This window comes from Stenella coeruleoalba (genome assembly GCF_951394435.1).
Source record: "Stenella coeruleoalba genome assembly, chromosome: 8".
NCBI classification, from domain to species: Eukaryota; Metazoa; Chordata; class Mammalia; order Artiodactyla; family Delphinidae; genus Stenella; species Stenella coeruleoalba.
Genome location: NC_137154.1, coordinates 15,098,902 through 15,126,138, shown reverse-complemented (window position 1 = coordinate 15,126,138; position 27,237 = coordinate 15,098,902). Strand labels below are relative to the sequence as shown.

Genomic DNA, 27,237 nt, shown 5'->3' with positions numbered 1-27,237 from the left:
CTCTCACCGTTGCAGCCTCTCCCACCGCGGAGCACAGGCTCCGGACGCGCAGGCTCAGCGGCCATGGCTCACGGGCCCAGCCGCTCCGCTGCATGAGGGATCTTCCCTGACCGGGACACGAACCCGCGTCCCCTGCATCGGCAGGCGGACTCTCAACCACTGCGCCACCAGGGAAGCCCCATAAGCAGCTTCTTGAATGGGGCTGCTCCTTATAGCCTTTCTAGAATAATTGAATATTCTCTCTTACAGGACAAGCTGGGCCAATAACAGAAATATACAGGAAACTCTCTGAACAAGAGACTGTCCCGCTGACATCAGAACTGCCCAGGTGACAAGTCAGCAATTGCTCCCCCCTTCCCCGTCCCTGTGCACCCCTGTGCCATCCCCTGATACCATCCTGTCTCCCCAGCAGACCTTTCTCAGTCTGTCTGTCTGTCCCTTCCCGTATCTCTTCTTCTGTCTCTTTCCCTGTCTCTCTCCTTCAGTCTTTCTCCATCTTTCCGACTTTGTCTGTTTCTCTGATTTGCTGAGTCTCTACTGTTCTGTGTCTGTTTTCTCTTTTCCCACTCTTCCTGCATTTATTCATTCATTCAGACATAGGAATTGAGGACCCACATGTGCCAGGCACTGCTCTAGACACTAAGAATACAGCAGTGAACAAAGCAAGTCCATGCCTTTCTTTTTTTTTCTTTTTTTTTCCTTTTTTTTTTTTTGGTACGTGGGCCTCTCACTGTTGCGGCCTCTCCCGTTGCGGAGCACAGGCTCCGGACGCGCAGGCTCAGCGGCCATGGCTTATGGGCCCAGCCGCTCCGCGGCATGTGGGGTCTTCCCGGACCGGGGCACGAACCCGTGTCCCTGCATCGGCAGGCGGACTCTCAACCACTGCGCCACCAGGGAAGCCCAAGTCCATGCCTTTCTAAGCATACATTCTAACAAGGGAAGGTGTGTGCTACCAAAATAAATAAGTAAAATATTGAGTGTGGAGAGTAGCTACCGGGCAATGGCCTGGGCTTCAAGAAACAGGGCTCCAGGGCTTCCCTGGTGGCGCAGTGGTTGACAGTCCGCCTGCCGATGCAGGGGACGCGGGTTCGCGCCCCGGTCCAGGAAGATCCCACATGCCGCGGAGCGGCTGGGCCCGTGAACCATGGCCGCTGAGCCTGCGCGTCCGGAGCCTGTGCTCCGCAACGGGAGAGGCCACAACAGTGAGAGGCCTGCATACCGCAAAAAAAAAAAAGAAAAGAAACACGTCTCCAGGCCCAGATCCCTAATTGGTTTTGTAACTTGGCCACTCTCCCCTTCCCTTTCACAGCCTTGGTTTTCCCATTTCCATGGTGAGGGTGTTGGGCCAGATCAGTGCTGCTCTACCTTTTCATGGCCAAGAACTTCTTTTATTGAAATGCTGGTGACATAAGTTATACAAGGGCTGGATTCTAAATCAGTGCTTACACAAACAGTAGTGTCACGTAAAAGTTCCCCTTAAAGCCCTTAAACACCTGGCTTTGTTATACATGAAACAGTCAGTGGCATCCGGGGGTCACGTTGAATGATAAAGCAGCCATCTGTAAGCACCAACCCTCAGAGGGCAGGGGCGGGGGTGGGGGGGTTGCTGTGAAGGGCACAGGTGTCTCGAGACCATGAGAGCCATGACAGCAAGTCCACGGCTCCCACCCAGGATCACCCTGGGGCAGGCGCCCACATGGAAGGGCAGCTGGATCCACAGCACCTGAACTGCTTTCCCAGCATGCTTTCCCTGCACCTGTGGGATTTGAATTCGCATGAGGGCAAGTTTGCCTGTGATGCTGACTCCTCCATTTCCTCTCTCTGGGCCTCAAGATTTAAAGGATTGGGGCTTCCCTGGTGGTGCAGTGGTTGGGAGTCCACCTGCCGATGCAGGGGACGCGGGTTCGTGCCCCAGTCCGGGAAGATCCCACATGCCGCGGAGCGGCTGGGCCCTTGAGCCATGGCCACTGAGCCTGCGCGTCCGGAGCCTGTGCTCCGCAACGGGAGAGGCCACAACAGTGAGAGGCCCGCGTACTGCAGAAAAAAAAAAAAAAAAAAAGATTTAAAGGATTTTATCGGTCAAACAGCACTGCCTTTACCAAGTCATCATTTACGAAGTATACCTTTCTCCCTAGTTCATTTACTGCCGAGTCATACATACCTAGCAGTTAGAGCTTCTGAACAACATGACAAATAGGGTTCCCACCCTGGAGTGGTTTAACGGCTCCAAAACCCAAGACACTTGCCCCTTGAGCCAGGCGGTGCGGAGGGGATGATTTGTGAGGTGTTACTTGAAATCCTGAAAATGGCTTTAGGAGATTGCTAGCCTCGGGGAACCCAGTATGAAAACCACTGACCACACTCCTCCTCCCTGAGCAGAAATCCTCCGGATCAGAGTCCTTCCCTCTCAGGGTCTGAGAAAGCAGGGCAAGGAGGGGAGGGGAGGAACCGCCGTGTGTCAGGCCTGGCGTGAGAAGCCCTACATACGTTATTTATCATTTAATCCTCAGTCCTCTGATTTCCTGAGCAGCTCAGCATTCCTGGCCCCATTCTGCAGACACGAAAGCAAAGGCCCAGAGAGCTTACGTGATTTGTCCACTGGCCCCGGGGCTAGAAGGAGGTGGAGCCAGGACCCGTGTGACCCTGCAGCCCCACTGTCACTGCCACCCTCCGCTCCGGGACCCTGTGGGCCCCGTGGAATGGGGAAACCTCAGTGGGCCTTTCACCCCTGGCCCCAGGGAGGGCATGGCCTTTCCATTTAGCAGAGATCCGCCCCCTCCGTCTCCTTCATAAGTGCCTTTCGAACATCTTTTTTGAGGAACAGCCAAGCCTTTGTACCTCCATGGTCTGCAGTTTCTTCTCAATCCGCCTTGCAGAGACTATGTTCTACTCTCCTTATAAGTAAATTAGGGCACTGCGTGGTGATGGGCTTAGCGTCCAAAAGGCTCCGTGGGTAGGTGGAGCCAACACCCAGATCCAGGCAGCGATTGGAGGTGCCATGTGTCTGTCACTTTTGTCTGGCCAATTGGCCGTGGAGGTGTGTCCCCACATTCAGGAGCCCCTGTGGCTGGTGGAGCTGGCAGTAGTTGGTCTTTTGATTTTAGCCGGGCCGTGGGCGATGACGCAGGAGGCCGTCTCTCTGGCCACTGGGAAATAAAATGGCATAAGAGGTGTGAAGACGAGCCTGAATTTTGGAGGAAAATGGATAAATGGGGCGAGGGAATTAGCATTCATTGAAAATGATGATGTGGCTCCGGATTAAGACAGACATGGGTTCAAATCCTGGTTCAGGCACTTCTATGCTGTGTGACCTAAGACAAGTGATTCCATCTCTCTGAAGCTCCATTCCCTCGCCTGAACAAAGGGAAATGACATTACCTAAATCCAGGAGCCTTACGAGGATTCGATGAGATTGTGCATGTTCCTCCGCACATGGTAAGAACTCAAGGGCAGCCAGCCGCTACTCGCTGTTGCTGTTAGCAGCTGCCACACACCAAGCTCTGTTCTCAGTGTTTTCCATACATTATGAGAAAGGCATTATTTTTTTATACTAATTTTAAAGAAAAGAAACTCGGATGTATACAGTTCAAGAACGTGCCCCAGGCCACCAGCTAAGCAACTGGGATGTGATCCTCTGTCAGGCTGCAAAGCCCTCTGTCCACTCTGCACCCTGCCCTGGAGCTGACGCCTGGGCTTCCCTATCTCCAACCACCCTCCAGCTCACATCATCTCTTTTTCTACTGCTTCACCTTTGAGGTTGTCAGAGGCTCTTCCCAGGAGACACATCCCCTTTTACTGCACTCGTCTGGGAGCCCAGCACTCCATAAGCCACCCATTAGATGTAATCTCTAATGAATGTGGTACATAATAAATACAGGTAGCCCGTTTATGAGCTGCCATATTTATTATGCCCCTTAAATGCCAGAGAGCCAGAGCCAGCTGAAGCCGGATCAGACCCTGGAGAACAGCTTTGCCTGGGTAGGCAGAGGAGGGGGCCCCAGAGCCTGGCCCCCCTGCAGACTTCTCAGCATCTCACTGGGGCTGCCCCTCCTGCCCGCTAAAAGCCCACCCAAGTCAGAGCCTGATGGCAGGAGCTGACAGCCCATCAAACTGCATCTCCATCCATTGCAGATGAAGACACTGAGGCCAGGGAGGAAGTGACTCGCAGAGCTGGAGCCTGGGGCTCCAGACTCCCAGTCCAGTGCTCTTTCTGCCCTGCTGTCTGCCTGAACAGTGGTCCCTGGACCAGGTGGAGCACAGGATCTGAAGTGAGCTGAGGGGCATGCTTACAAGCTCCAGGATGTTGGGCACCTTCACCTCCCTGAGGCTCAGTGTCCTCATCTGTAAAATGGGCACAGTGCTTCCTGCCTCATGCGGTTGTTGAAAGATTCAGGACAGTCACTTCATGGAGCTGGAGCGTGGCTGGCAAAGAGTCGGTACTCAACGAATGTTCTTTCCTGTCCTCTTCCCCCTTTCCAAGGACGACAGGGTCTCAGCAGATGTATGGAGTTGCATCAGCCAAGTGCCCAAGGGAGAGGGGTCAGCACGCCGTGCCTAGGGTGCAAGTCCTTGTCCTGGGGTCCTGATCTCATGGGCAATGACAGCCCAGTGAGTCACCTATGACTGTAAAGTTAGGTGTGTTCCTAGTAAGAGCTGTTTACTCCACTCTGAGCCAGGTGCCGTGGAGAGCCCTGACATAGGACGTCTCATTTAATCCTCACAACACGCCAGGATGCAGGTCCTAAATGCCCACTTTCAGATGAAGAAACTGCGGCCCAAGATGTTAAGTCACTTACCAAAGACACAGAGGTAGAGAGGTGTGACGAGCCAGGATTGGAGCCCAGGTATGTCTGGCTTCAGAGCCCATGCTTGGAACTGCCATGTTTAGATGCAGGTTAGTTGCTGCTTCTAGAAGGTCAGCGATGGAGGAGATGGCGGAGGGCTGGTGGCTTGGTGTGGGGACCTGTTCTGGAGGAAGAGAGCCTGGGCTTGGGCATGATGCAAGAGACAAGGATGACCCACCATCAAGGATAATGGTTTAACAACTGGTGGGCGTGGCATGGACCGAGAGATGCTAGCGAAACAGGCCCGCCATACCCGTGGGTCCCCACTGAATCTCAGCCCTCCACTGGCTGCTGGGAGGATGGGGCCTGGAACAAGGGAAGGGGTAGGTCCTCCTGGGTCTGCCCATCCTCTCCCCAGGGCTGTCAGGAAGAAAGTGTAGCAATATTGAACATTGTATATTGAATATGACCGTGACGTGTGCACCTTGAGGGATGACTTGCGGTAGCAGATGCCGTCTGCTTCCCCCGGGCATGGGGGAGGGCTACATCTTGTTTTCAAGCCCCAGTGCCTGGCATCCAGTCGTCGCACAATAAATGTTTGTTGAATAGAATTGTATTCAGTGACCCGCTACCATGGGCATACTCTTAGGTAGGGACGGGGAGACTCCAGGGGGAGGTGGGATGCTCTAAGTCTCACGATAGAGGTAGTCAGGGCGGGGGAGCATCTGGGGGCTTGGGGCCCCAGGAGGTACCTGCAGCTCTTTCCCTGCAACACCCCTCCTCACTGGACAGGTCCTTCGAGTCGGAGGGTATGTGGGGTAGTAGGTAGTTTGTCGGACCTGGGTTCTAATCCCGCTCTAGGACCTTAGCAAGTCCCTCAAGGCCCTGAGCCTTAGTGTCTCATCTACCAAATAGGAGGCTCATGTCTGCAGTCAAGTAACATCATGATGTCACACCTCTGAGCACCTGCCACACTGAGTAGCTGCTAAGCATATTTCTGCGTTATTTCGGTTAATCCTCCCAACACTGCTGGGGAGGAAGCTTCTGTTTTTAATCTCCATTTTCAAGTTGGAGAGAGCAACAGTCAGAGAGGTGGAGTAATTTGCCCAAGACCACACAGCAAATGAACGGTTGAGACAGGGCTTGAACCCGGGCAGGCTAGCTCTCGAGTTCTCACTCCTAACTCTGGCCTCACAGGGCAAAGCACCGGCCCTGTGATAAGGAGGTTGTTATCAGCTGCCCTCTTCCCCCGTCGGCTACAAGGGCAGGCTGGCCACTGGGACACCCCAAGGAGGAGGAGAGGAGGGAGGGGCAGGAGATCTTTTCGGGTGGGGTCCCCCAGTGGGAAGGCTGAGAGGGCCTTGCTGTTTTGTAGGGGGAGCACCATGGAAGGCGACTGTCTGAGCTGCATGAAGTATCTGATGTTTGTGTTCAATTTCTTCATATTTGTAAGTATTCCTGGAACATTCCCGGGGTCTCCCCAGGCCTCTGCGGGGTGGGCAGGACTGACTGCGGCTTGAAAGTCACATGGGGCTGAGTCCCAGGAACAGGAACAGGGGCCAGTGCTAGAAGCAGCTCTACCTGCCCAGCTGGGGGCTCACGGCAGGGAGGCCCCCAGCAGCGCCCACCCCACTCCTAGCGCCCACCATCACAGCAGAGATGTTTTGCACAGCCCCTGGGATGATGCTTCAGCGACTCTAAAAAAGAAAAGATAGGGGCCTCAGTCCTGGCTACTATCTTGAAATCTGACCCCTGGTAGGGAGTTGCGGGGTGTAGGATGGGGGTGATCAGAGGGCAGCAGGGAGCCCCACCCAGCCCTGACCCCGCAGAGCAGTTATGCACAGCAGAGCTGGATGGGCGGAGCTGACAGAGCCACCTGATGAAATCTGAAACCTCTCTGGGACCAAGAGACCTGGGTTCAAAGCCCAGCTCTGCATCTCTCCAGCTGTGATCTGAAACACATTTCACCCCTCTGAACCTCAGTATCTTCATCCTTTAATCTCCTCCCTCAACAGGTTTTTTGCAAATGAAGCAAGATTAGTTTAGGAAGTGCCTGGAATGTGTCAGCTCCATCCCCATCCAACCTATGGATTCTACGTGTGAAAGAACAGAGGCCCTGGGGGCTCAGGTGGCCAGCCCAGCGCCCTGTAGTACAGCCCACCTGCTCCGTTCAGACCCATGGCCTCTCCCAGGAGCAGAGCCACGCTCATCGTGTGACCCCACCTCAACCTTTGACCTTAGTGCAGCCAAGACCTCGATGAGTAAACATCTACTGATGTCCCCCAGGGCAGGGTCACTAGGAAAGAGAGGCCTCTTCTGGTCAAGACTGACTCTTGTCGGTCTGTCTGTCACCATCTATTTTTTGCACATTTCAGCAACTCTCCTGGATTCCCTCCCCTGCCCCTAATCCTGAAGAGCAGGGAGCCCCACAGACTTGAATTCTAGACCCAACTTCCAAGCTGGGTGGCCCTGGGCAGCCCCAGTGTCCCTAGGTGAAATGGAGCTGAGTCATCCTGGGCCGCCCAGTTCATGCCTGCGCCCCGCCCTTGAAGCAGAACTCAGCACACAATTATTAAACCCCCAAACCTCCAACAGCTATGAGGAGGTTTCCCTGGAGGTTTGTGGGGAGACCAAGGAGAAAGGCGTTGTGCAGCAGACGGCGAAACTGTAGATTCTGTCGTTCGCTGTCCCGGGGTCCCTCAGGCCTCTCTGCCTCCCCCGTCCCACCACCGCACCTGAAAATATCGCCTCTTGCCCCAAACCATCCAGCTCTTCCCCCAGCTTACAGACCCCCCAGCCAAGCCAAAACTCAGCAGGTTTCTGTCATTCCTCAGGTCGTCCCATGACACGGGGATTTCAAACACTTCCCAGCCTTTAAAATCTGATGATGCCAAAGGGTTTCTCCTGCAGCAGGTCTGTTTCCAATACTGGTCTGTGCCCAAGACCAATGGAACGGATGTTTATTGAACCCTGCTAGGCACCTTCACCTCCGTTCTGTCCCTTCTTCTTATTCGGGGCCGCCCTGGGAGGTGGGAAACAGTATCTTCTTTTAACCACGGGGAAGCCAAGGTTCAGAGAGGTTAAGCCACTTACCCAAGGTCACACAGCTAATAAGTGGTACAGCCCTTTCTCTGGACTAAGCTGCCTCTCTCCAAAGATAAGTAGGGCATGGAGACGAGGGCCATGGAGATGAAGACATAAAAAGAATGTGATGTGAGAGTGGTGATCCCAACGCAACTGAGAGCTCCTGTTGAGGACAAAGAGGGTGGCTTTTGTCTGTGTTTTCCCAGCATAGGTGTCAGAGCATGTTCATGGATTTGGCGAGGGTCCTTGAGGCTGGAGTCAGGGAGGCCTGGGGTTCAGCCCTGGCTCTGCGGTGAACTTGCTGTGTGACCTTCAGTAAGTTCGTTGGTCCCCTCTGGGGCTCAGTGTGGAATCAGAAGGTTGGACTGAGTGACCTCATTACCCAGCAGCTCTAACGTTTAAGGAGAATATAAAAGTGGTGGATAAACTCTACATGACATGGTTCTCAGCAGCCCTAGGTGGGGCGTGGGTCTGAGACTGGATCTGGAGGTTGCGTGACACACCGCAGGTCAGGGTAAGTAGGGAAATCCAGAGCAGAGGAAAACGCTGCCAGCACATTGACTCGAGCAGCAAATGGAGTTTGTGCCCAGTCCACCGGGCACTCAGCGCCTCCGCCCCAGGGCCTCGCTCAGGGAAATGGCGTGTGGGTGTGGAGTGTCTAACCTCCGTGTCTGCCTGTTTCTTCTCCCCTCTCCTGACTGGCCCCGGGGAGCAGCTGGGTGGGGCCTGCCTGCTGGGCATCGGCATCTGGGTCATGGTGGACCCCACCGGCTTCCGGGAGATCGTGGCCGCCAACCCCCTACTCATCACGGGCGCCTACATCCTCTTGGCCATGGGGGGCCTGCTTTTTCTGCTCGGCTTCCTGGGCTGCTGCGGGGCCGTCCGGGAGAACAAGTGTCTGCTGCTGTTGGTGAGTACCCCATCCTCCACCCCACCCATGGGTGCCGCGGGCTGGGTGTTGGGGGCCCTGTGTCCACACTACGGGGGACTCACACTGAGGTCTGAGCCAAGTAGGCCATCCTCCAGGAGCGGGAGGACCACCAGCCCTTCCTACATGCATCTGAGCTTGGACCCGTGCCTGCCATGTGGGTGAGCTGCTCCCCCGTGGACAGCGGCCTTGGACTCCAGGTCTGAACAGCCAGGCTTCTCCAAGGCAGGGTCAGCTGAGAACGCTGACTCGTGACGCTTTCTACTTGCTTGTAAGACCTCGAATATATACCTCTGTGGTAAGAGAGCTAAGATAGCTATCAGATAAATCATTCAGCTTTCGCATTTCCACTTCTAGAATAGAAATGATATGACCTCGGAAGGGCCTTTATTCATTAAATAAACAGTCCTTGACCCACTATTACAGGCCACATAGGTCACTAGGTGCCATAGATGCATCAGGGGCCGAGTGGCCGTCCCCTCCCCAGTGGACAGGCTGGTGAGAGGCAGGCGAGCCCACGAGGATGAGCTGGGCAGGCCTGGGCTTGTGTGTGCGCTCTGCTCCGTCTCGTAACTAATGATGTGACTCCGGTCTAGTTTCTTGACCTCTCTGAGCTTTAGTGTCTTCTCGTTAAGTGAGGGGCGAACCAGCTCAGCTATAGGTTGGAGCCGAACAAGACAAGCGGTGGATGTCCTGTTTCTCTGGTCTTCTGGGTTCACATGGGCTGGGGCCCTTTGGGCCTCTGCTTACTGCCCTGGCCTTGGTGATGGGGCTTCCTCTCCTATGAGGTCCTGTGCCCCCGCGGGCTAGGAAAACCGGCTAGAGCGCAGTCCTGCTGGAGGGTAGGTTAAAAACGGCCCAGCTTAGAAGCGTGTGCGTGGAAGGGCCAGCTTGCAGACGCTCCTCATGGGTGACCAGCTGCGTGGGTCGGGGGTTAAGTGATAGGGAGACATGGGCTGGGCAGTGACGTGGGCTTGCAAGGCGTCTGTCTGCTCCTGCCGGTGAGCCGGCACCAGTGGCTCTGGGAGGCAGAGATCTGGCACAAATGCCTCCTCCCCAGATTAGAACAGATTGTACACTCTCCATTCATGTCACAGATAGAAAGTGAAATCAGCTGTGATGTGTGTGACTCAGGCGCCCTGGGTCCCCCTGGCCTTGGGCAGCAGGGTAAGCAATGCAAACTTGCCTTCTGGAGAGAAACAAAGAAACCCGAGGGCTCCCCCTGGTGGAGAGCTCTGTACAGTGTCCGACGGTGCAGGGAAAAGTCTGGGCTTGGGGAGCTGGGGACTTTGAAAGGAACTGAGTATGGGTCCCAGGACACACCAGAGCTCCCTTCCTACATCACTCCTCTGCCCACCCTGCATCTCAGCCCCCAGGGCTCATCCAGCGTTAATGGGCTCATTCCTGAAGCCAAGACAGGAAGCCGGGCTGGGGCTCTGGCCTCGCACGCCCTCTCGAGCTGAGTGGCTCCCGCAGAGCCTGCCAGCTGGACAACACGTCGCTCTCCGCAGTGCCTGGGGGAGAAGGCTGAGACCCCGGGGTAGGAGGAGGTTTGCCCCAAGTCCCCTGAGAGAGTTAAGTCCCAGCTGTGGCCGGCGTGCCCACCGAACCTTGAAGTCACCCCTTCCCATCCCTTCTGCCTCCTTCCTCCCGTCTGTCTCTTCAGTCTCATTATGTGCGTTTCTCCCTTTCTCTTCTCGCTCTTTCTCGGCCTCTGTCTTCCTCTTGGTTTCTGTGCCTAATGCCTTTCCTTGCCCTTCTCCTGGACCACGCCCCCTCCCCCGCCCGCCTCTGCCCCCTCTCCCTGCCTCTGTCTTTCTTTACTTCCCCTGCTTCCTTTCCCCCTTCTCCTCTCCTCCCCCCTCTCCCCTTCCCCTCCCCTCCCCTCTCTCTCTCAGAACCCTAACACGCATAACCCTGAGGTCACAGTGCCGGTCAAAGCCAGGGGAGTCTCGGACTCAGGTCTGCTGTCTCAGACCAGGGCTGAGCCAGAGGTCCTAACCTGGAATGGACTCAAGTGATCCAAAACTCACCGCAAATTATGTGCAAAATATGTCAGGTTCTCCACGTGTGTGCCTGTGCCTATTGTATGTGTGTGTGGTATGCATGCTTGCGTGTTTCTAGGGCCACCACGGCTTCTGGAAGGTTTTCAGAAAGATTCATGAGAAATAGGAAGATCTGCTTTCTCTTCCAACCTGGACTCAGCTGTGTGGTGGTTCCAGCCGAAGAGGGGCCCCAGGTCTCACCCCTCCCGGCCACTGCATCCTTTTAAGAAGTCTGAGCCGCCTCCTTGCCCTTCAGGGAAGGAGGGAAGACTTATCTTGAGAGAAGCCAAGAGAGAGTGACTTTAGTCACCTCTGGAGCTGTGGCTTAAAGGCTTGCAGAGAGAGGAGGCCTGGGGATAGGAGTTAGCTGGGCACCCTCTGCCTCGCTCTGAGGCGAAACCCCAAGAGGTGTCAGTGACCCTTAGCCCTGGAGACAGTGAGTCTAATGTCAGCGAACGATCAACTCTTCTAAAAACACATTTTCCAAACACTCCTGTTGATCAGTTTTACAGCATTTTCACGTACCATGGAACAATTTCAGCCTATTGGTGAGATTGTGTGGCATCCCCTTTTTCCTAGTTGCCTACCTATAACTGGTTCGAGGAATGTTTTTAACCCATTTTTAGAAAGATTCACAGTTTAAAAATATTTTATAACCAAGACCTGCTACATTGGAAAAGAGAACAGCAAAAAGAGATGAGTGTAATTTAAAAGTGATAAGTGAGCTGAATTGTTCATGAAGTAGGTAAATTTGCTAAATATTATCAGAAACGAGAACTAAAAGCTGACATGCTGTAGGCAGATGGCTTAGAAAAGTCTGGAAATGCTCACAAGTAGGCAAAAGAGCAGTTTTTACCCCTTGATTAATTTTCTGAGCCTGAAAGTGTGATAAGTGTAAGTTCAAGAATTACTGGCAAATGTGTCCAGTAAGTTCAGGAATTACTGGCAAATGTGTGCTTAGGCAAATGGGATGAGGTCAGATTAACTCAAGGCAAACAAACCCTGGGAAAGGCCCTGGTTAGGCGAAGCCCCAGGAAGCATCAGCCCTGTGGTCAGGTCCGGGAGGAACGCCTCCAAATAACCAGTAGTAACCCTGTCAAGCAGGAGAAAACTATTTCATGCCGGAGAAGTTAGCAGAAGTGACGTTGTTACCGACGTTGGCCCCAAAGCCCTGCACTTTCCTTCAGGTGACTTAAACTCACACACTCATGTTATCCCTCAGTCCCCATGCTTGGGGAGACCTGCTCCAGGCAGGAACAATGGCCAGGAGATCTGCAGACCCCCTTCCTCTGGGGAGACCCGCTTTCCCCATCAATGAGTGAGTTACCAGGTTCATTCTTTAATTTCATCTCATGAATCTTATGTTTTTCATCTCATGAATTTCATTTCATGAATCATGAACCTTGGCTCAGTGGAAACTCCATGAGGGTGGGGACCACATCTGCCTTATGTGTATCGGTTTACCAGTACCTAGCACGGTACCTGGCACAGCGTAAGTGCTCAATAAACAGCCCTAGAATGAAGGAACAGAGAGGAGGTGGTCTCAGAGGTGTGGGTAAGAACATGGGCTTTGGAGTCAGAAAAACCTTGTTCTAATCCCTGCTCTGCCACTTCCTGGCTGTGTGACCTGGGGTCAGTTACTTAACCTCTCTGAACTTCAGGTTCCTCATATGTAAAATGAAGATCATAATATCTCCTTCCCAGACATAGTGTTGTGATCAGAGTTCAGTAAGAAAATATGCATCTTGTTTAACTCTGTTCCTGGCACATATAAGCATTTGATAAATGTGAAAGCAAAAGGATTGGTGTCGATCCCCAAGAGATCCTGCAGGCCATCTGAAAGTCTGAAGATTTGGAGGCTCTTCTGGGTTCCAGGATAACATGGTGTTAGGAGGCTGTGTTCTGGAATCAGAGTTCCTGTGTTTATCCCATCTGAGCCAGCTTGGTCAAGTTCTACCCTCTCAGGGTTTCAGTTTCCCCATCAGTAAAACAGAGGTGTTGTTGATAATAGCAGCTGCTACTCCAGGCTGCCCAGAGGGTTCAATGAAATCACCCATGTAAGAGCCACAGTGCTTAGGTGTTAAGCATCCCATAGATTGTAGCTATTGTTGTTTTCCCGGAGATCGCCCACGCCAGCCCTTGTCTTCAGGAAGGCCATGCTTCCTCTTGGTTCTGAGCCACCATCTGAGCCGTGCTCACATCGTGCCAGCCTTGTGCACAGCGCTGCACCTGCATCGTCTCGCTGACACGGTGCTAAGTCCCCTGGAAAGCACACGCAGGCTCCCAGAGTTATGAGCACGTGGAGTTCCCGAGTTCTGTCTCGTCCATAGTTTATAACTGTCTAAGGCCGAGGTTGATAGGCAGAGACAGCTCAGTCACGTCGCTGGGGTGGAAACCATTTCCGAGGCCGCTCTTTGCCAGCCTGAGGACAGCCAGCAACTCCACCGCAAGGGCAGAGGGTGGGGCGGGGCTCCGTGGAGGCCACGTGAAAGAGAACTGGATGACCGTCTGTCACCAGCCAAATGGAGATGCCAGGAGCCCTGCCAGGGCCCTCCATCACTGTCACAGGGGTAAGAGGCTGCAGAGGTGGGGAACATACCTCTCAGCCCAAGGACGAGCTTGTGGAAGTGGAGGGGGATGGGATGGGCATCATGGCCAGGGGCAGCCTGCCCGGGGATACAGGTGTCCCTCTGTCACTCTCCTTTCTGGTTAGGGAGCTCTGACTCCCAACCTCAGTCCAAGGTCACCCCACACAGCTGACTACAGCAAGCCTGCCCCTGACCTGCTGGAACCAGAGCCCCAGGGTTCAGAAGAGCCACTTCCAGGCCAGCCCTGAACTGTGCTCTTCAGCAGAGAGAGAGAAGGGGTAGCGTGGTGCTCTGAAAGGAGCTGGATTAAGAGGACAGGATGTGGTCTCAAATTTTTGAGCTGCACACCTTTGGAAAGGAAAGTTTTTCTCCTTCTCTGGCTTGTTTCCTCCCCTGTGGAAATGGGGGCTAAACAGAAAAGAGACCATGGGACAGGTGTCGGGTTCTGATGCCAAGCAAGCCTCTATGAGACCAGAGACCATGGGCTTGAACCTAGCGAGACCTCCCCCCCACCCCCAGCCCCTGTGGGTAAGGAGTGAACAACGCACGCCTTGTGCTGGCTGATCTGTTTAAGCCAGGGGCTCTCCTTGGGTTTGGACTTTGAAAAAAACAAAACAATGCCTTTGGCAGGTCTAGGAGATGTTTCATGTCTGCATCCTGGACGGATCATCTCACCCTCCGTCCTAAGCTCTCCCCGAAAGCAGTCCTCAGACCAAGGAGTTTGGAGAAACCTCGGGACCTCTATGGGGCAGCTGCTGTCAGCGCTGAAAAGTCAGGGAGGGTATATGACCTGGGGTCTTCCTGGGATGAGGATAAAGTGACTGGAAGAGACAGGATCCGGGAGAGAGACAACCCTGTTGGCTCCAAAGATGGACTGTTGGTGTGTTTATTATGAAATATGTCTGGCTTACGGCAGTTAAGTTCCTCAGTCTCTCAGAATCAGTACATTGTGTCAATCGTGTGACCTATGGAAGGGTGCCTCGGCAAGCGGTCACCTGCCCCCTTCCCCCCCACCCTCGGGGCTCACGGGCCTGCCGCCTTCTCTCTGCAGTTCTTCCTGTTCATCCTGATCATCTTCTTGGCGGAGCTCTCGGCGGCCATCTTGGCCTTCATCTTCAGGGAGAACGTACGTACTGGGCCCCGTGTGCTCCGGCCCCATTCATGGCCAGCCCCTCCCTCCCCAGAGGGTCTCACAGAGTCAGTGCCCTCTCATCCAGTAGTTCCAGCCCAAATCACAACCCACCGGCCCAGCAAGGCCCCACAGCCCAAAGAGAGACCCCAGTGAGCCTCTCTCTGCAAGGGCTTTTCCAGAAGGTCAGAGTCAGAGGGCCCTTAAAGGTCCCTGCTCTTCCCAAGCATCTGGTGCAACCCTGCACCTGGTTCTAGAATCTTCCATTCCACACCTTGCCCAGCTGTGGCCCAGCAGTAGTCATCTGACAGTCTGAGGATAGTCAAAGAGGCTGTCCCTTGGGGCTTCCCTGGTGGCGCAGTGGTTGAGAGTCCGCCTGCCGATGCAGGGGACACGGGTTCGTACCCCGGTCCGGGAAGATCCCACATGCCATGGGGCGGCTGGGCCCGTGAGCCACGGCCTCTGAGCCTGCGCGTCCGGAGCCTGTGCTCCGCAGCGGGAGAGGCCACAGCAGTGAGAGGCCCGCGTACTGCAAAAAAAAAAAGTCTGTCCCCCCAGCGCAGAATGTGTGCCATGCGGGAGAACAGGACAGAGCCCTCTTGGACGAGGCCCTGGCAAGTATGAAATTTGGGCAACTTGCCCCTATAGACCATCTTATCAGTGGCTCCAACCACCCGGGTCCCCGCCCTTCCCTGCAGCAGGGAGCAGGGTCCTACCTCTCACACGGTGGCTTCTTCAGGGCCTGGGACGCAGCGCATCCACTTGGCTCTGTCTGAGGAACAGCTCAGGGCGGCGGGTGGCGGCGGCATGAGGGGGCGAGCGCCCCACTGTGGACCAGACCTCCCTCTGGGAGGAGCTGCAGGGACGGTGGAGGTTCCCAGGTGGCCCTGGCGTCAGGCTTGCCGAGGTCCGTGTGGGTAGACTGCGTTTTCATGTCGGGGATCTGATGATGCAGGGAGGCCACAGGTCCTGGGGTTGGAGGTGAGGGCCTGCCCCAAGTTAGCTGCTTGGGAGGAGGGTCACTGGCACCAGGACGCTGAGGCCTTCCCCCTCCGTCCCCCGGAGCAGGTCACTGGAGAGGCCAGGGAGGGGAGCTGTATCAAGCTGCTGTAGACCTCAGCCTGCCCCCTCCCTCTGCCTCCAGCTCACCCGCGAATTCTTCACCAAGGAGCTCACCAAGCACTACCAGGGCAACAACGACACAGACGTCTTCTCTGCCACCTGGAACTCTGTCATGATCACAGTGAGTGGCCCCAGGGATGCTGGGAGCATTCAGAGCCCTGATGCCCAGTGCAGCCAGTGTCTGGCCTCCAGAGCCCGCCTTGTTCACGTGTCTGCACAGACATCAGTAATCAATCAGGCACTGATCCACCCAGCCCGGACCGGGCCTCAGAACCCTCATTCGCACAGCTGGCAGCCGCTGCCCACGCCTCACAGTCCAGACTCGGGAGGAAACCTGTTTGCTCTCCCTGTCTTGAGTCCTCGAGCGATTGTAACGGTCATCGATGATAGTAATCATAGCAACTATTTATTGAGTGCTAAGTGCCGGTGAGGTAGGAGTGGTTACCACCACCCTCACTTTACAGGTGAGGACGCTGGAGGCTCAGAGAAGCTGAGTGACTTTCCCACGGTTGCACAGGAGGAGCAGCCAACCCACACCTGGGTCTTGACTCTGCTCCCGCCCGCTGCTTCACGGTGGCCTTTGAAGTGACTGTGTGTCTCTGCACCCTCATACCTGGGTCCAGCTCCCATCCCCCCTTCTCTTTGCTCTCCTCCTAGTTTGGTTGCTGTGGGGTCAACGGGCCTGAAGACTTTAAGTTTGCATCAGTTTTCCGACTCCTGACTTTGGACAGTGACGAGGTGCCGGAGGCCTGCTGCCGGAGAGAACCCCAGAGTCGGGACGGGGTCCTGCTGAGCAGGGAGGAATGCCTCCTGGGAAGAGACCTGTTCCTGAACAAGCAGGTACCAGGCCCCGCTCCCCCAGGCAGGGGAAGCCTGTCCATCGGGGCTTGGGTGGCCAGAGCTGGGTGGGTGACAGTTTGGGCCCTGAAGGTCTGAAGGCACTGAGGGAATCCCATGGAAATGTTGGCTGTGATATGGGACTCCTGAACGGGGGCTGAGGAAGGCTCCATGCGTGCTCCTGAGATCCAACCAAAAGGGGGAAAGGATGAGAATGTCAGACAGTCCATCAATGGCCGTGAGCATTCAGAGCCCTGATGCCCGGTGCAGCCAGTGTCTGACCTCCAGAGCCCGCCTTGTTCGCATGTCTGCACAGACATCAGTAGTCAATCAGGCACTGATTGAGGAGTGGGCCTTTTGGCTGGGGTTCAGGGGTGACTAGGAGTTTTCCAGTGTTCCAGGTAGAACACTCCCTGAGCTTCTGGTAATGCAGGTGTCAGGAGCCAGAAACAGAATGACACAGTGGGGGCCCCTCCTCTGCTGTGCATTTTATTTGGAGGGAAGCTCACCTTTGCCATGTGGGAGCACCTCCGGATCCCACGGGAGCGAGGTTTCCCTGACCTTAGTCTCCAGAGTCTGGGAAGCTCCTAGACTTCTTGGCTTCTTTTACAACCCAAGGACTTCATCTCGGTCTCAGAAGAAGCCCTTTCCCTTCCTGTGTGCGCCACCTCTGGGGGCTGCAAGGGCACCTGCTTTGCCCCCTCTGTGAGGCAGACAGTGCCCTAGACCTTGATCCCCTTCCCACTGACCAGTCCCCATACGCCTCAGGGGTGTGTGTGAGACCAGGCTAGGCAGAGCAGTGGGGGGAGAATGAGGGTGACCTGAGCCCCACACCTCTCGCTTGGTTCGGCCTTTGATGAGGCTCTCATGGCAGAGTGCCAGGTGCAGGGGACACAGCAGGGGACAGCAGACAAGACCCCTGCTCCTGCCGGGCTTACAGTCTGGTTAGAGGAAGCAGACGATAAGCGAGCAGCCAACACATAGCAAGTCATAATTTCACATGAAATAATAATTTTACTCTAAAGAAAATAGAACTGGATGATGGGCTAGAAGGGACTGGGGTGGGATGGGGGCAAGGCTCAAGCCTGGCCTCTTAGAGTCCCGGGGAGCGGAGGGGGCGGGCGTTGGGCTGCGGCCTGACCCTGACTGTCTGATGAGACTCTTTCCAGCCTCAGCTTCGCCTCATGAACTCAGCACCCTCCTCCCCTGCACCTGCTCATGTCATGTCCAAGGACCCATCAGGCCCCAAAGCCACATTCCTCTACCCCTTATGGTCCGGCCTCCCTGCACTGGGGGAAAGAGACCTAAATAAAGAAACAAAGGCCCTGGAATCAGGCTGCTGTGAGCTGGGGGCAGGGGCAGCGCCCCAGGGGTTAGGTCTCAGCCGTGAGGAGAGGCTGCAGGGCGTGGGGGGGGTGTTTCAGGCTGCGATGTCAGGCAGACCTGGGCTGTGAGCAGCTGTGTCACCTTGGCCAAGACACACGCTCCGGACCTCAGATTCCTGACACAGTGGCAGAGACTGCTGGCTGCCATGCTCGGTTCATTTCTCCTCCTTGGAAAGAGGAGGTTTAGAGACCCCATGACCACCAGGTAAAGCCCCGCTTTCCAGCCTCCCTTGCAGCTAAGCCATATGACCCTGTTCAGGCTGAAGGGAGGTGAGCAGAGGTGATCTGTGCGACGGAATCATGTCCTTAAGAGGAAGCACGGTGCCTGCCCCTCCTTCTCCCCCCCGCCCAACCCCTGGCTGGTGGTGACAGCCATCTTGGTGACAGCCACCTCAAACTTTGCAGAGGAGGGTGGCCCTCTAGAACGTCAGAGCATCAAGGCGCCTGGGACACTGACAGCTCCGTGGAGCAGAGCAGCCAGCACAGCTGGGGGTTGACAAAGACAAACCAACTTCTACCGTTAGGACCGCCTGCTGCCCACTGCCGAGCTTCTATCCTAAGGCCACTTGTGAAGTGTTCAGGGAGGCTTCCCATGGGCCCTGTTCTGTTAGGGCTCCATCCTGACATGCTTCCCATTTCTGGATTCATCCGCCATTATGATGCCTCCTTCCATCTCCTGGGTATGGCTTTGAAATTGAAGTTCATCAGAGAGGTCCCTGTGCGGCTACATTAGTTCTTTACGATGACTCTTCCCCTGTTTCTCATGAGGATTCCCAGAGATTGACTCCTGGGATTCCTTTTCTGAGACACTAGCATCCCTCCTGAGCATTCTTCCCTTTTAAAAGCCTCTGCGGAGGGATTATGTCTATTTGATTTTTCTCCAAAGCCCACTTCCCTGAAGCCCAGGATGCATTTCTGAATTTGCCTCACATCCTCATCACGGTTCTGAGTCAGTGAACAACATGGTTGATTCCAAGTAACTGAAAATCTAAACTAAAAGGGTTGGAGCAAATGGCAAGAATCCTGGAAGACAGTGTCTCCTCCTATTTATCAGTGGCTCCATCATGTCAATCAAGGCCTAGTCTCTGTGAGCCTTGTGGCCTTTCTTTGTGCTTAGTACTTCATGGTGGCAAAATGGCTGCCATGGCTCCAGACATCCCACCCATGTTGAAGACAGGAAGAAGGTGGCACCAGCTTCTTTCCCAGAAACCCCCATCAGACTTCTGCTTCAGTCTCACTGGCCAGGACTCAGTCATATGGCTGTCAGGAGCTAAGGCAGTGTGCACTCATCTATGGGTGTTGAGTTAGTCCACCAGCCCTGTTTATCACTGAGTGCCAATGAAGAGAAATCAGGAAATCCCCAAAGGTGATCCATGATGAATAAACGGGCTCCTCCATTGGTATGAGTTGAATCCACCATGGCAGCTTCTCCTGCTCATTCCTCAGCCTTCCCTGGGTCAAAATAGTCACCCAGGCAAGTCAAGAATGTATTCCCCTGCTGGAAAAAAAAAAAATATCAGGGAGTGTGCCAGGAGATGGTGATCTTGCTAGACCTTGACTCCAGGCCAGTATGGTGACCACCAAGAGGAAAGCATCCATTTTTCCCACTTGTCAGGGTGGTCTTAAGTGTTCTCTCCCCACAGCATCGCTGTTTCTCTGCTTTATCCTCAGTGCTCCCCACCCGCTTCCTGGTGGGTTGTGACTGTGGGTGCAGCTGTGTCTCCTCTAGACATAGAGTACTACACTCTCATCCTCCTGACGAGGGAAGAGCACTCCAGCCAGAGAGTGAGCGCAGCCTGTTCAAAGGCCCTGGGGTAGGAGGGAGCATGGTGTGTTCCAGGGACCAAGAGAAGGCCAGTATGGCTGGAGCACAGTGAATGAGGCAAGACTAGCTCAAAGCGAGGGTGTCAGCAGGGCCAGACCACGCAGTGCTGACGGGCCCATGGCAAAGATGCTAGAAAAGCAAAGAAGCCCACGTCGAGTTCTACGTGGGGTTGTGGCCATGTTGGCACCCTGGCTGCTCAGCGACCAGGGGTTAGAGGCGGACCTGAGTGAACAGGATGGATTTTTACACTGGTCCCAGTGAGAAGCAATGCTGGGTTAGACCAGGATGGTGGCAGTGGAGACGCAGAGAGGTGTACGGATCTGAGAAATGAATCAGGAGGTGACATGGTGGTAGGCCGACTTTGGGGAAGGCAGGATGAGGCAGTGATGAGGGGGACTCCACAGGTCCTGGTTTGGCGGAAGATCTCAGATCTGGTCTGAGGCAAGCTGAGTGTGAGGTGCCTTTGGGGCCTCCAAGCAGTGGTAGCCAGCGGACAGCTGGACTTAGAGGGCTCGGGGGAAGGTCCATGCTGGACGTATACATGCGGGCGGCCTTCGTGCCGGCACCTCTGGCCTAGCTGCCCTCTGTCAGATTAGGTTGGGGGGGCGACTGGTCAGGAGCCAGGGGTGGGAGGATGTTCTCTCTCTGCAGAGACGGAGGATGGGTGCTGGCGACAGCAGCACAGCTAGGGGACTCACCGTCTGTGGTGGTAGCCTGGGGAGAGATGGTCCCCTGCAGCGTCTCGCTGGGCAGGGTCAGGATAAGGGGTGGGCATCCATCCTGAGGGTGAGGAAGAGGTGATACCCCGGGCTGTAGGCAGCTCCGGGCCCTGAGCCAGGGACCCCGCCTGGGTGAGCGGGAACCGAGGCTTCCTGATGCAGCTCCCGGGAGCTTGGACTTCCCTCAGTGTAAACAGGCCTCCTTGGGTGTGACCTTGAGCACGTAGTCAGCTGCTCCCTCCCCTCTTTCCTCTTCCCTGAGGGGCTGGAATGGGGACTGAGTCGTAACAAGCACATGAGGCCACAGCAGAGCTCCGGCCAGGGCGGACACTCGCTGAGTGCTGGCGGCATCTTCCGTTCTCCCCCTGCCCTCACTGCTCCCTCCGAGGGCGTCTCAGTACCAGGGCCTCCATCAGCCAACTGGTCCGCTCGATTCAGCCCGGGGACCCAAAGGGTCTTTGGTGCCACAGCCCAACAGAGAGCAGATGAGCAGTTAAGGCCCCAGGTACCTCATCCACAGCAGATGAGGGGTGAGCGGCATCGTCCCTCTGGGGACAACTCCCACCCACCGGCCCGGGTGAGGCACATAAAATCAACTTCAAACTCAGGAAGGGATTCACTGCTCCTCCTGTCCCCTTGTAGTATAGGGGTGTGTGTGTGTGTGTGTGTGTGTGTGTGTGTGTGTGTGTGGTGCACGGATCCCCAGGGCGTGTGTGTGTATGTGTGTGTGTGTGTGTGTGTCTCGTTCATGGATCCCCAGGGCGTGTGTGTATGTGTGTTGTGTGTGTGTGTGTGTGTCTTGTGCACAGATCCCCAGGGTGTGTGTGTGTATGTGTGTGTGTGTGTGTGTGTCTTGCGCACGGATCCCCAGGGTGTGTGTGTGTATGTGTGTGTGTGTGTGTGTGTGTGTGTCTCGTTCATGGATCCCCAGGGTGTGTGTGTGTGTGTGTGTGTGTGTGTGTGTGTGTCTCCTGCACGGATCCCCAGGGTGTGTGTGTGTGTGTGTGTGTGTGTGCATGTGCATCTCGTGCACGGATCCCCAGGGCATGTGTTTGTGTGTGTGTGTGTGTGTCTTGTGCACAGATCCCCAGGGCGTGTGTGTATGTGTTGTGTGTGTGTGTGTGTGTGTCTTGTGCACGGATCCCCAGGGGGTGTGTGTGTGTGTGTGTGTCTCGTGCACGGATCCCCAGGGCCATGGAGGGTAAACCCACACACCCAACTCTGCACTCAGACATTTCCCACCACCCAGGGGCACAGAGAGAGACAGCATGGTCCTAACGGGACCGAGGGCTGGCTCCCTGCCAACCCTGTTCGACGTGCTTTGTCTGCAGCATCTCATTTTATCCTCACACAATCCTATGAAGTAGTTAGCCTGCATAGCCCCAGTTTCTGGATGGGGCAAGTGAGGCCTAGAAAAAGTCAGTACAGGCCCACCTCAGAGATACTGCGGGTTCCATTGCAGACCACCGTGATAAAGAGAGGGACACGAAGTTTTTGGTTTCCCAGTGCCTATAAAAGTTATGTTTCCACTACACTTTATTAAGTGTGCAATAGCCTTCTGTCTAAAAAGACAGTGTGCATACCGTCATTTTAAAATGCTTTATTGCTAAAAAAATGCTAACCATCATCTGAGCCATCAGCGAGAGGTAGTAGTAACGTCAAAGATCACTGATCACAGATTCCTGTAACACATCTAATAATAATGAAAAAGTTTGAAATACTGCGAGAATTACCAAAAGGTGACACAGAGACACGAAGTGAGCAAATGCTGTTGGAAAAATGGCGCCAACAACGTGCTTAACGCAGGGTTGCCACAAGCCTTCAATTTCTAAAAAAACACGATATCCATGAAATGCAGTAAAACGAGGGACGCCTATCAGTTTGCCCAGTAAGCAAGCGGCTGGTGTAACCATCACTTCTCCCCGGGTCATTGGTGCTTCTCGTCTGGAAGGCCCCCAGACTGCATGACAAAGCCAGTGTCGGGGTAGAGGGGTGGTGTGCAGCAGTGGGTGCTGTCCTCGGCCCCGGGAGGCAGGTGGCAGCCAGAGGGGATGACGGGAGGCCGGAAGCATCCCTCCCAGGCTCCTCCCTGTCTCCCTTCCCTTCCCTCCAGAGCAGGCCAGCTTTCTGCTGCCACGGCTCTACGTGTTGGGGTTCTGATGCTTTAAAAAGAGTTAAACAGACCAAGGGGGTTGGCAGTTTGAGTTCTGCCCTGATACGGCTCTGCAGGCGGATCCAGGATGGCCCTGGCCTGGCCAGGCGGATGGGGCTTCCCTGCCAGCTCTGAAGTTGCCTCCAGCCACTCTGGGTTCCTGACCAGCTGGCCCATGGGAGGGCGCCCTTAGGGCTCCGATCACACAGCCCTTAGCTGGGCCCCCAGTGGCACTGCTGAGACAAGGCCCGAGTTCAGCTAAGACCTTCTTTCCTTGCTGTCCTTGCCGGGACTGTGGTGTCTCAAAGCCCGGCCGTGGCAAAGGCATTAGAAATCACCTGGGGCATCTGCTCACGACGTAGGTTCCTGGGCTCCACACCAGACCCCCTGATCCAGAGTCTTGGGGGTGAGGCCTTGGCATCTGCATTGTTAACCACCTCCCAGATGATTCTGACACACCGTCAGCCCCAAGAGCACTGTGGATCCAGGACATCGTGCTGGAGGGGTCTGTTTATCTGGGTACATCCTATTTGCTGCTGAGTGTTCAAAGGGGGGGCCTGTGGGAGCCTTCCCTGCCCAGCCCCCATCAGCCTCCAGCAGGAGGGTCTCATGCTATCCACCGGGCCACTCTGCCCAGATCACGTCCTGCCATCCACCTGCCTGGGCACAGCCTCATGGGGCGTCATTTCCACTTCCGGCCAATGAGGCGGGGCTTCTGGGTGATTGACAATGGGCGTGAACACCCAAGAATCTCAACAGAGCTCAGAAACAGCCAGAGTCACCCAGCAGGGACCAGGCATGATCCCCACCCACACCCGGGGGCTCTTCCCCTTGCAGGTCCTCTGGCTGGGCCCAAAGAACATACAGCTTCTCATAAATGAAAGAAAATTCTCCCCCTTTAAAAATACATTTCATTCAAGGCAACTACTGTGCATCAGTCTCTGGTCAGCACGGTGCCGGGGGAAGGAGCATGGACACGAACATGACCAAGATGTGAGGCACCCAGGGTCGGATGGGGCTGAGGTCACGTGCTGGCAGCTCCTGGCTTTGCTCGCATGCCATCCCTCTCTTCCTTTCTGTCTTACTGGGTCCATCTCTATCTCAGTCTGTACATCCTGAGGACTGCTTGAGAAAGCAGTAATAGCACAAGAATTCAATCCGTTTAGAAGGGGCCCTGTGAGAGCTGGGCTGATCTTGGAAGGCTGCCTGGAGGAGGTGAGATATGTGCTGGGTCTTGAAGAATGGGCTGTGTTTCCTTAGGGCAGAGGCTACAAACCAAAATCCAGCTGCCAGGCTAGTAATGGGAAGGAGTAGAGAGGGTGGGTGTGGGACAATAGGGGATGGTGGCGACTGTGGTTCCCCAGGGAGCACCTGTCCCCAGGTACTGCCACGTAGAAATGATGGCTTACCTCGCTGGATCTTCTGATTTTATGAGAGAAGCAAGGAGCCCAGATATTTATGGGAAATTTCCCAATATTCCAACCAGAAAAGAAGAACGGGTCTGTGGCTGATTCGGCAGCAGGCAGGTTGGCAGTTTTCAGCCCCGCCTTAGGGGCTGGAGGCCAGGAGGGTCTCTGGTGCATTGCTGCTGAGTGGCTGAGCTTATGGGCCTCCTGCCTCCCCCGCTCCTCCCCTCCGAACTGTCCCAGCAGCGGTGTGACAGGGACGGCCTGCTGCTGCCTGAGCTTTGGGGCCACATGCCAGTTCCCAGGCTTCAAACCCCTGTCCTGAGGCTGGCCCTTGACCTCTGCCCCTCCTTCCTGGCTATGGCTTTACCTCTGGTCCTTCCCTCCCAGGGCTGTTACACGGTGATCCTCAACACCTTCGAAACTTACGTGTACCTGGCCGGAGCCCTCGCCATAGGGGTGCTGGCCATCGAGGTAAGTAAAGGCCCCCGCTTCTGTTGCTCCTCAGAAGCAAGACAGACACCTGCACAGGGTCTCAGGCAGATGCCCATGGCCGGCACCCCCAGCCTGCCTCCGTCTCCAGGGCCTTAACCCAGGACCCAGTGGACCCCCACTGCAGGGACGATGGGCAGGTAAGCCCAGCCGTGCCTGTCTGCTGCCTGCGAGTCACCCTGGGACTCTGGACACATCTGAGCGAGTCTGCGGGCGGTGGGCATGGACAGGCCCTGAGAGTCGCTGCCCTCACCCCTACCCACGGTCCAGAGTGAACTCTGACTGAAGGATCAACGCAGCTGATTTCTGGGAGGGGCTACAGCCTGTGCTTCTAGATCAGGCCCATTCTCTGTGGGGTGTTCGGGGCCTGCGGGGCCTTGAGGACCTCACAAGCGCACGTTGAGCCCCAGAGGTGAAGACAGAAGGGCCCTGAGCCCCCTCAAAGGCAGCCGCAGACTCTTGGAGCCACCACTAGGTGGCGCTTTGGCCAAAGGGCAGAGCTGCCCCCTTCCCTTCCTTCTACCACCCTCTCCCGGATCTCAAACCCGCTTCCCTAGGAGGTTGGACAGAGGGCTTTGCCCAGGCCCGCCCATCTCAAGAAAGGGGCTGCCAGTCTTCGGCCAGCCAGGAAATGAAGTCAGACCACCCTATCCTCAGCCTTCCCCCTCCCACCTGGCACCATAAACATGGCCTTGCTTAGCTTCTTACTGTGTCCTACAGCTCTGCTTAGAGCAGTTTTGTGGAGACTATTGAGGATGAGGAGAAGGAGGGGTCATTCATTCATTCATTCGTCACGCAAAGATTGAGCCCCTACTGTGTGCCAACGCTGTTCTAGGTGAACAAGTCCTCTCCTAGGAAGAAACAATGAACAAGAAACACAAATCAGTACCAGACCCCCTGGGAAAACGCAGGCGTGGGTCCCCTGCAGGAAGAACATGGGCTTCTAGAGTTCACCTTCCAGCTCTGCCTCGCCCCACGCACAGGATGCCCGAGCCACAGTTTCCTTATCTGCAACATGGTGCTAGAAGCCTGCTCCTAGGGCACGGTGGGGCTTGCAGGTGCCGGGGACTACGTGCCTGGCGTGTAATAGGGGCTCGCTAAGCAATGCCTGTGTTCCTGACCTACTGCCCTCACGCCCAGCCCGCAAGCCCAGCTGTGGCCTCTGTGCCAGGCAGAATGATTCGGGGACCTTTTGCAAGAGCTCTGGCACAGGGGCATCAGCCAGTCTGAAGAAATGGGCATCTCTGAGTCAGGGTCTCTACACACCCCATTACCCCAGGGCCCTTAGACAGGTGTTCAGTGATTGTGCTCCTAGCTTGGAGAAGGGCTGCATCTTCCTTGTCTATTAGTAACAATCCTGGTAACTTCTAATTAAGCATCTACTATATAACAGGCCTCATTACATCGTTAATTGCCTTAGACTTCAATCTCACCTCCTTCCTGTGAGTTGGAAGGAGGCGAGTGCAGGGGCTAGGAGCATGGTCTCTGGAGTCAGAATACCTAGACTCCAATCCTGGATCCTCCATTTGTAGCTGTGTGACCTTAGGTGGGTTACCTGACCTCCCTGTGTCTCACTTCCTGGTCTGTGAAAATGCTTCTGAGACAGCACTTAGAACCGTGCCTGGCACATGGTAGACTCTTGATACATACTCAGGCCCAGAGAAGGGAACTGAGTATTGGCCCAAGTTTGCTGCTGGCAAATAAGGGAGCTGGATTTGAACCCATGTCCAAGGCCCCCTTCTTTTCATGACTACACGGCATGAAGGGGACCATTGACTGGCAAGAGGGGCTTGCCCCCAGGGCAGTGTCAGGAGTGCCAGCAGCAGGAGTGTTCTAAGAGTGATGGGGGACCCCCCTTCCAGTCCCAGAGCAGACAGCCCCTTCTCGTTGGGGAGGGTCAGCCCCCTGGAGGGCTGCAAGCCCAGCCTGACAAGCAAACTCCTACTTTCTTTGCAGCTTTTTGCCATGGTCTTTGCCATGTGCCTCTTCCGGGGCATCCAGTAGAGGGTGTGGCCTGAAGATTGAAGACTCACCCCACCCACCACTGCCCAGCACCCAATGCCCTCCCCTCCCCCTCGCCCCTGCCCTCTTGGCCCCGGGGGAGGAGGTGAGGCCATGATGAGTGGCTAGGAAATGGGGCAGAGGAAAATAGCTATTTTTTTAACAAAAAAAATGAAGGCAAGAATATGGACTGATGTAGCCCATCTGGACTCCGGAACGGGCGCCATGGGGTTCTCCGCGGGGGCCCGGGCACCTGAACCCAGGATGCAGCCTGCACTAGAGACCAAAGCAACACCAGGGCCAGGCCCCCTCCTTGCTGCAGCCAGATCTGGCAGCCCGGGACCTGCGCCCTCAACTCACAGCTTCAGGATCTGGTGCCAAGGAAGTAATAAGGATTTTGGCAAGAAGGAGGCAAAAGAAAATTGTGGAGAAGTTGGCAAAGCCCAGGGGCGCCGAGGAGATCTGGTCACCATGTCCTTGAGGACTTGGAACCTACATGGAGTCCCCGGTCCTCCGAGGATGGAGTTGTCCCTGCCTCAGGCTGGGGCCAAGAGTGGGCTGCAGATGCTGGATCCAAGGATGGCCCAGCCGGTAGGGTCCGTGCTTCCCCATCTGTTGGAGCAAATAATCTGGAAAGCCCAGAGAGGAGCAGTTTCTCATCCACAGTCACACAGCACGTGCGTGACAGTTCTGAACAAGAACCCCGCCATCCCCAGGGTGCCTGTCACTCCTTCCAAGGC

At 55.4% G+C, this 27,237-nt stretch overlaps 1 protein-coding gene across 1 annotated transcript; it reads left to right on the top strand.

The window, feature by feature from the left end:
* The first annotated feature begins 273 nt into the window (after nucleotides 1-273).
* On the top strand, nucleotides 274-27,237 carry TSPAN18 (tetraspanin 18). Its single transcript, XM_079930271.1, has 8 exons — nucleotides 274-328; nucleotides 6,160-6,232; nucleotides 8,584-8,778; nucleotides 14,481-14,555; nucleotides 15,703-15,801; nucleotides 16,338-16,520; nucleotides 24,395-24,478; nucleotides 26,453-27,237. The coding sequence occupies exons 2-8, from the start codon at nucleotides 6,170-6,172 to the stop codon at nucleotides 26,498-26,500; spliced, it is 747 nt and encodes a 248-aa protein (XP_079786397.1). The 5' UTR covers nucleotides 274-328; nucleotides 6,160-6,169; the 3' UTR covers nucleotides 26,501-27,237.

What these genes read in the sequence shown, in the direction of transcription:
- TSPAN18 (XM_079930271.1), top strand. Translation starts at nt 6,170, where the DNA reads ATGGAAGGCGACTGTCTGAGCTGCATGAAGTATCTGATGTTTGTGTTC. An exon ending in TGTTCAATTTCTTCATATTT is followed by an intron (nt 6,233 to 8,583) that starts GTAAGTATTCCT and finishes CCCGGGGAGCAG; the next exon opens with CTGGGTGGGGCCTGCCTGCT. An exon ending in ACCTGTTCCTGAACAAGCAG is followed by an intron (nt 16,521 to 24,394) that starts GTACCAGGCCCC and finishes CTTCCCTCCCAG; the next exon opens with GGCTGTTACACGGTGATCCT.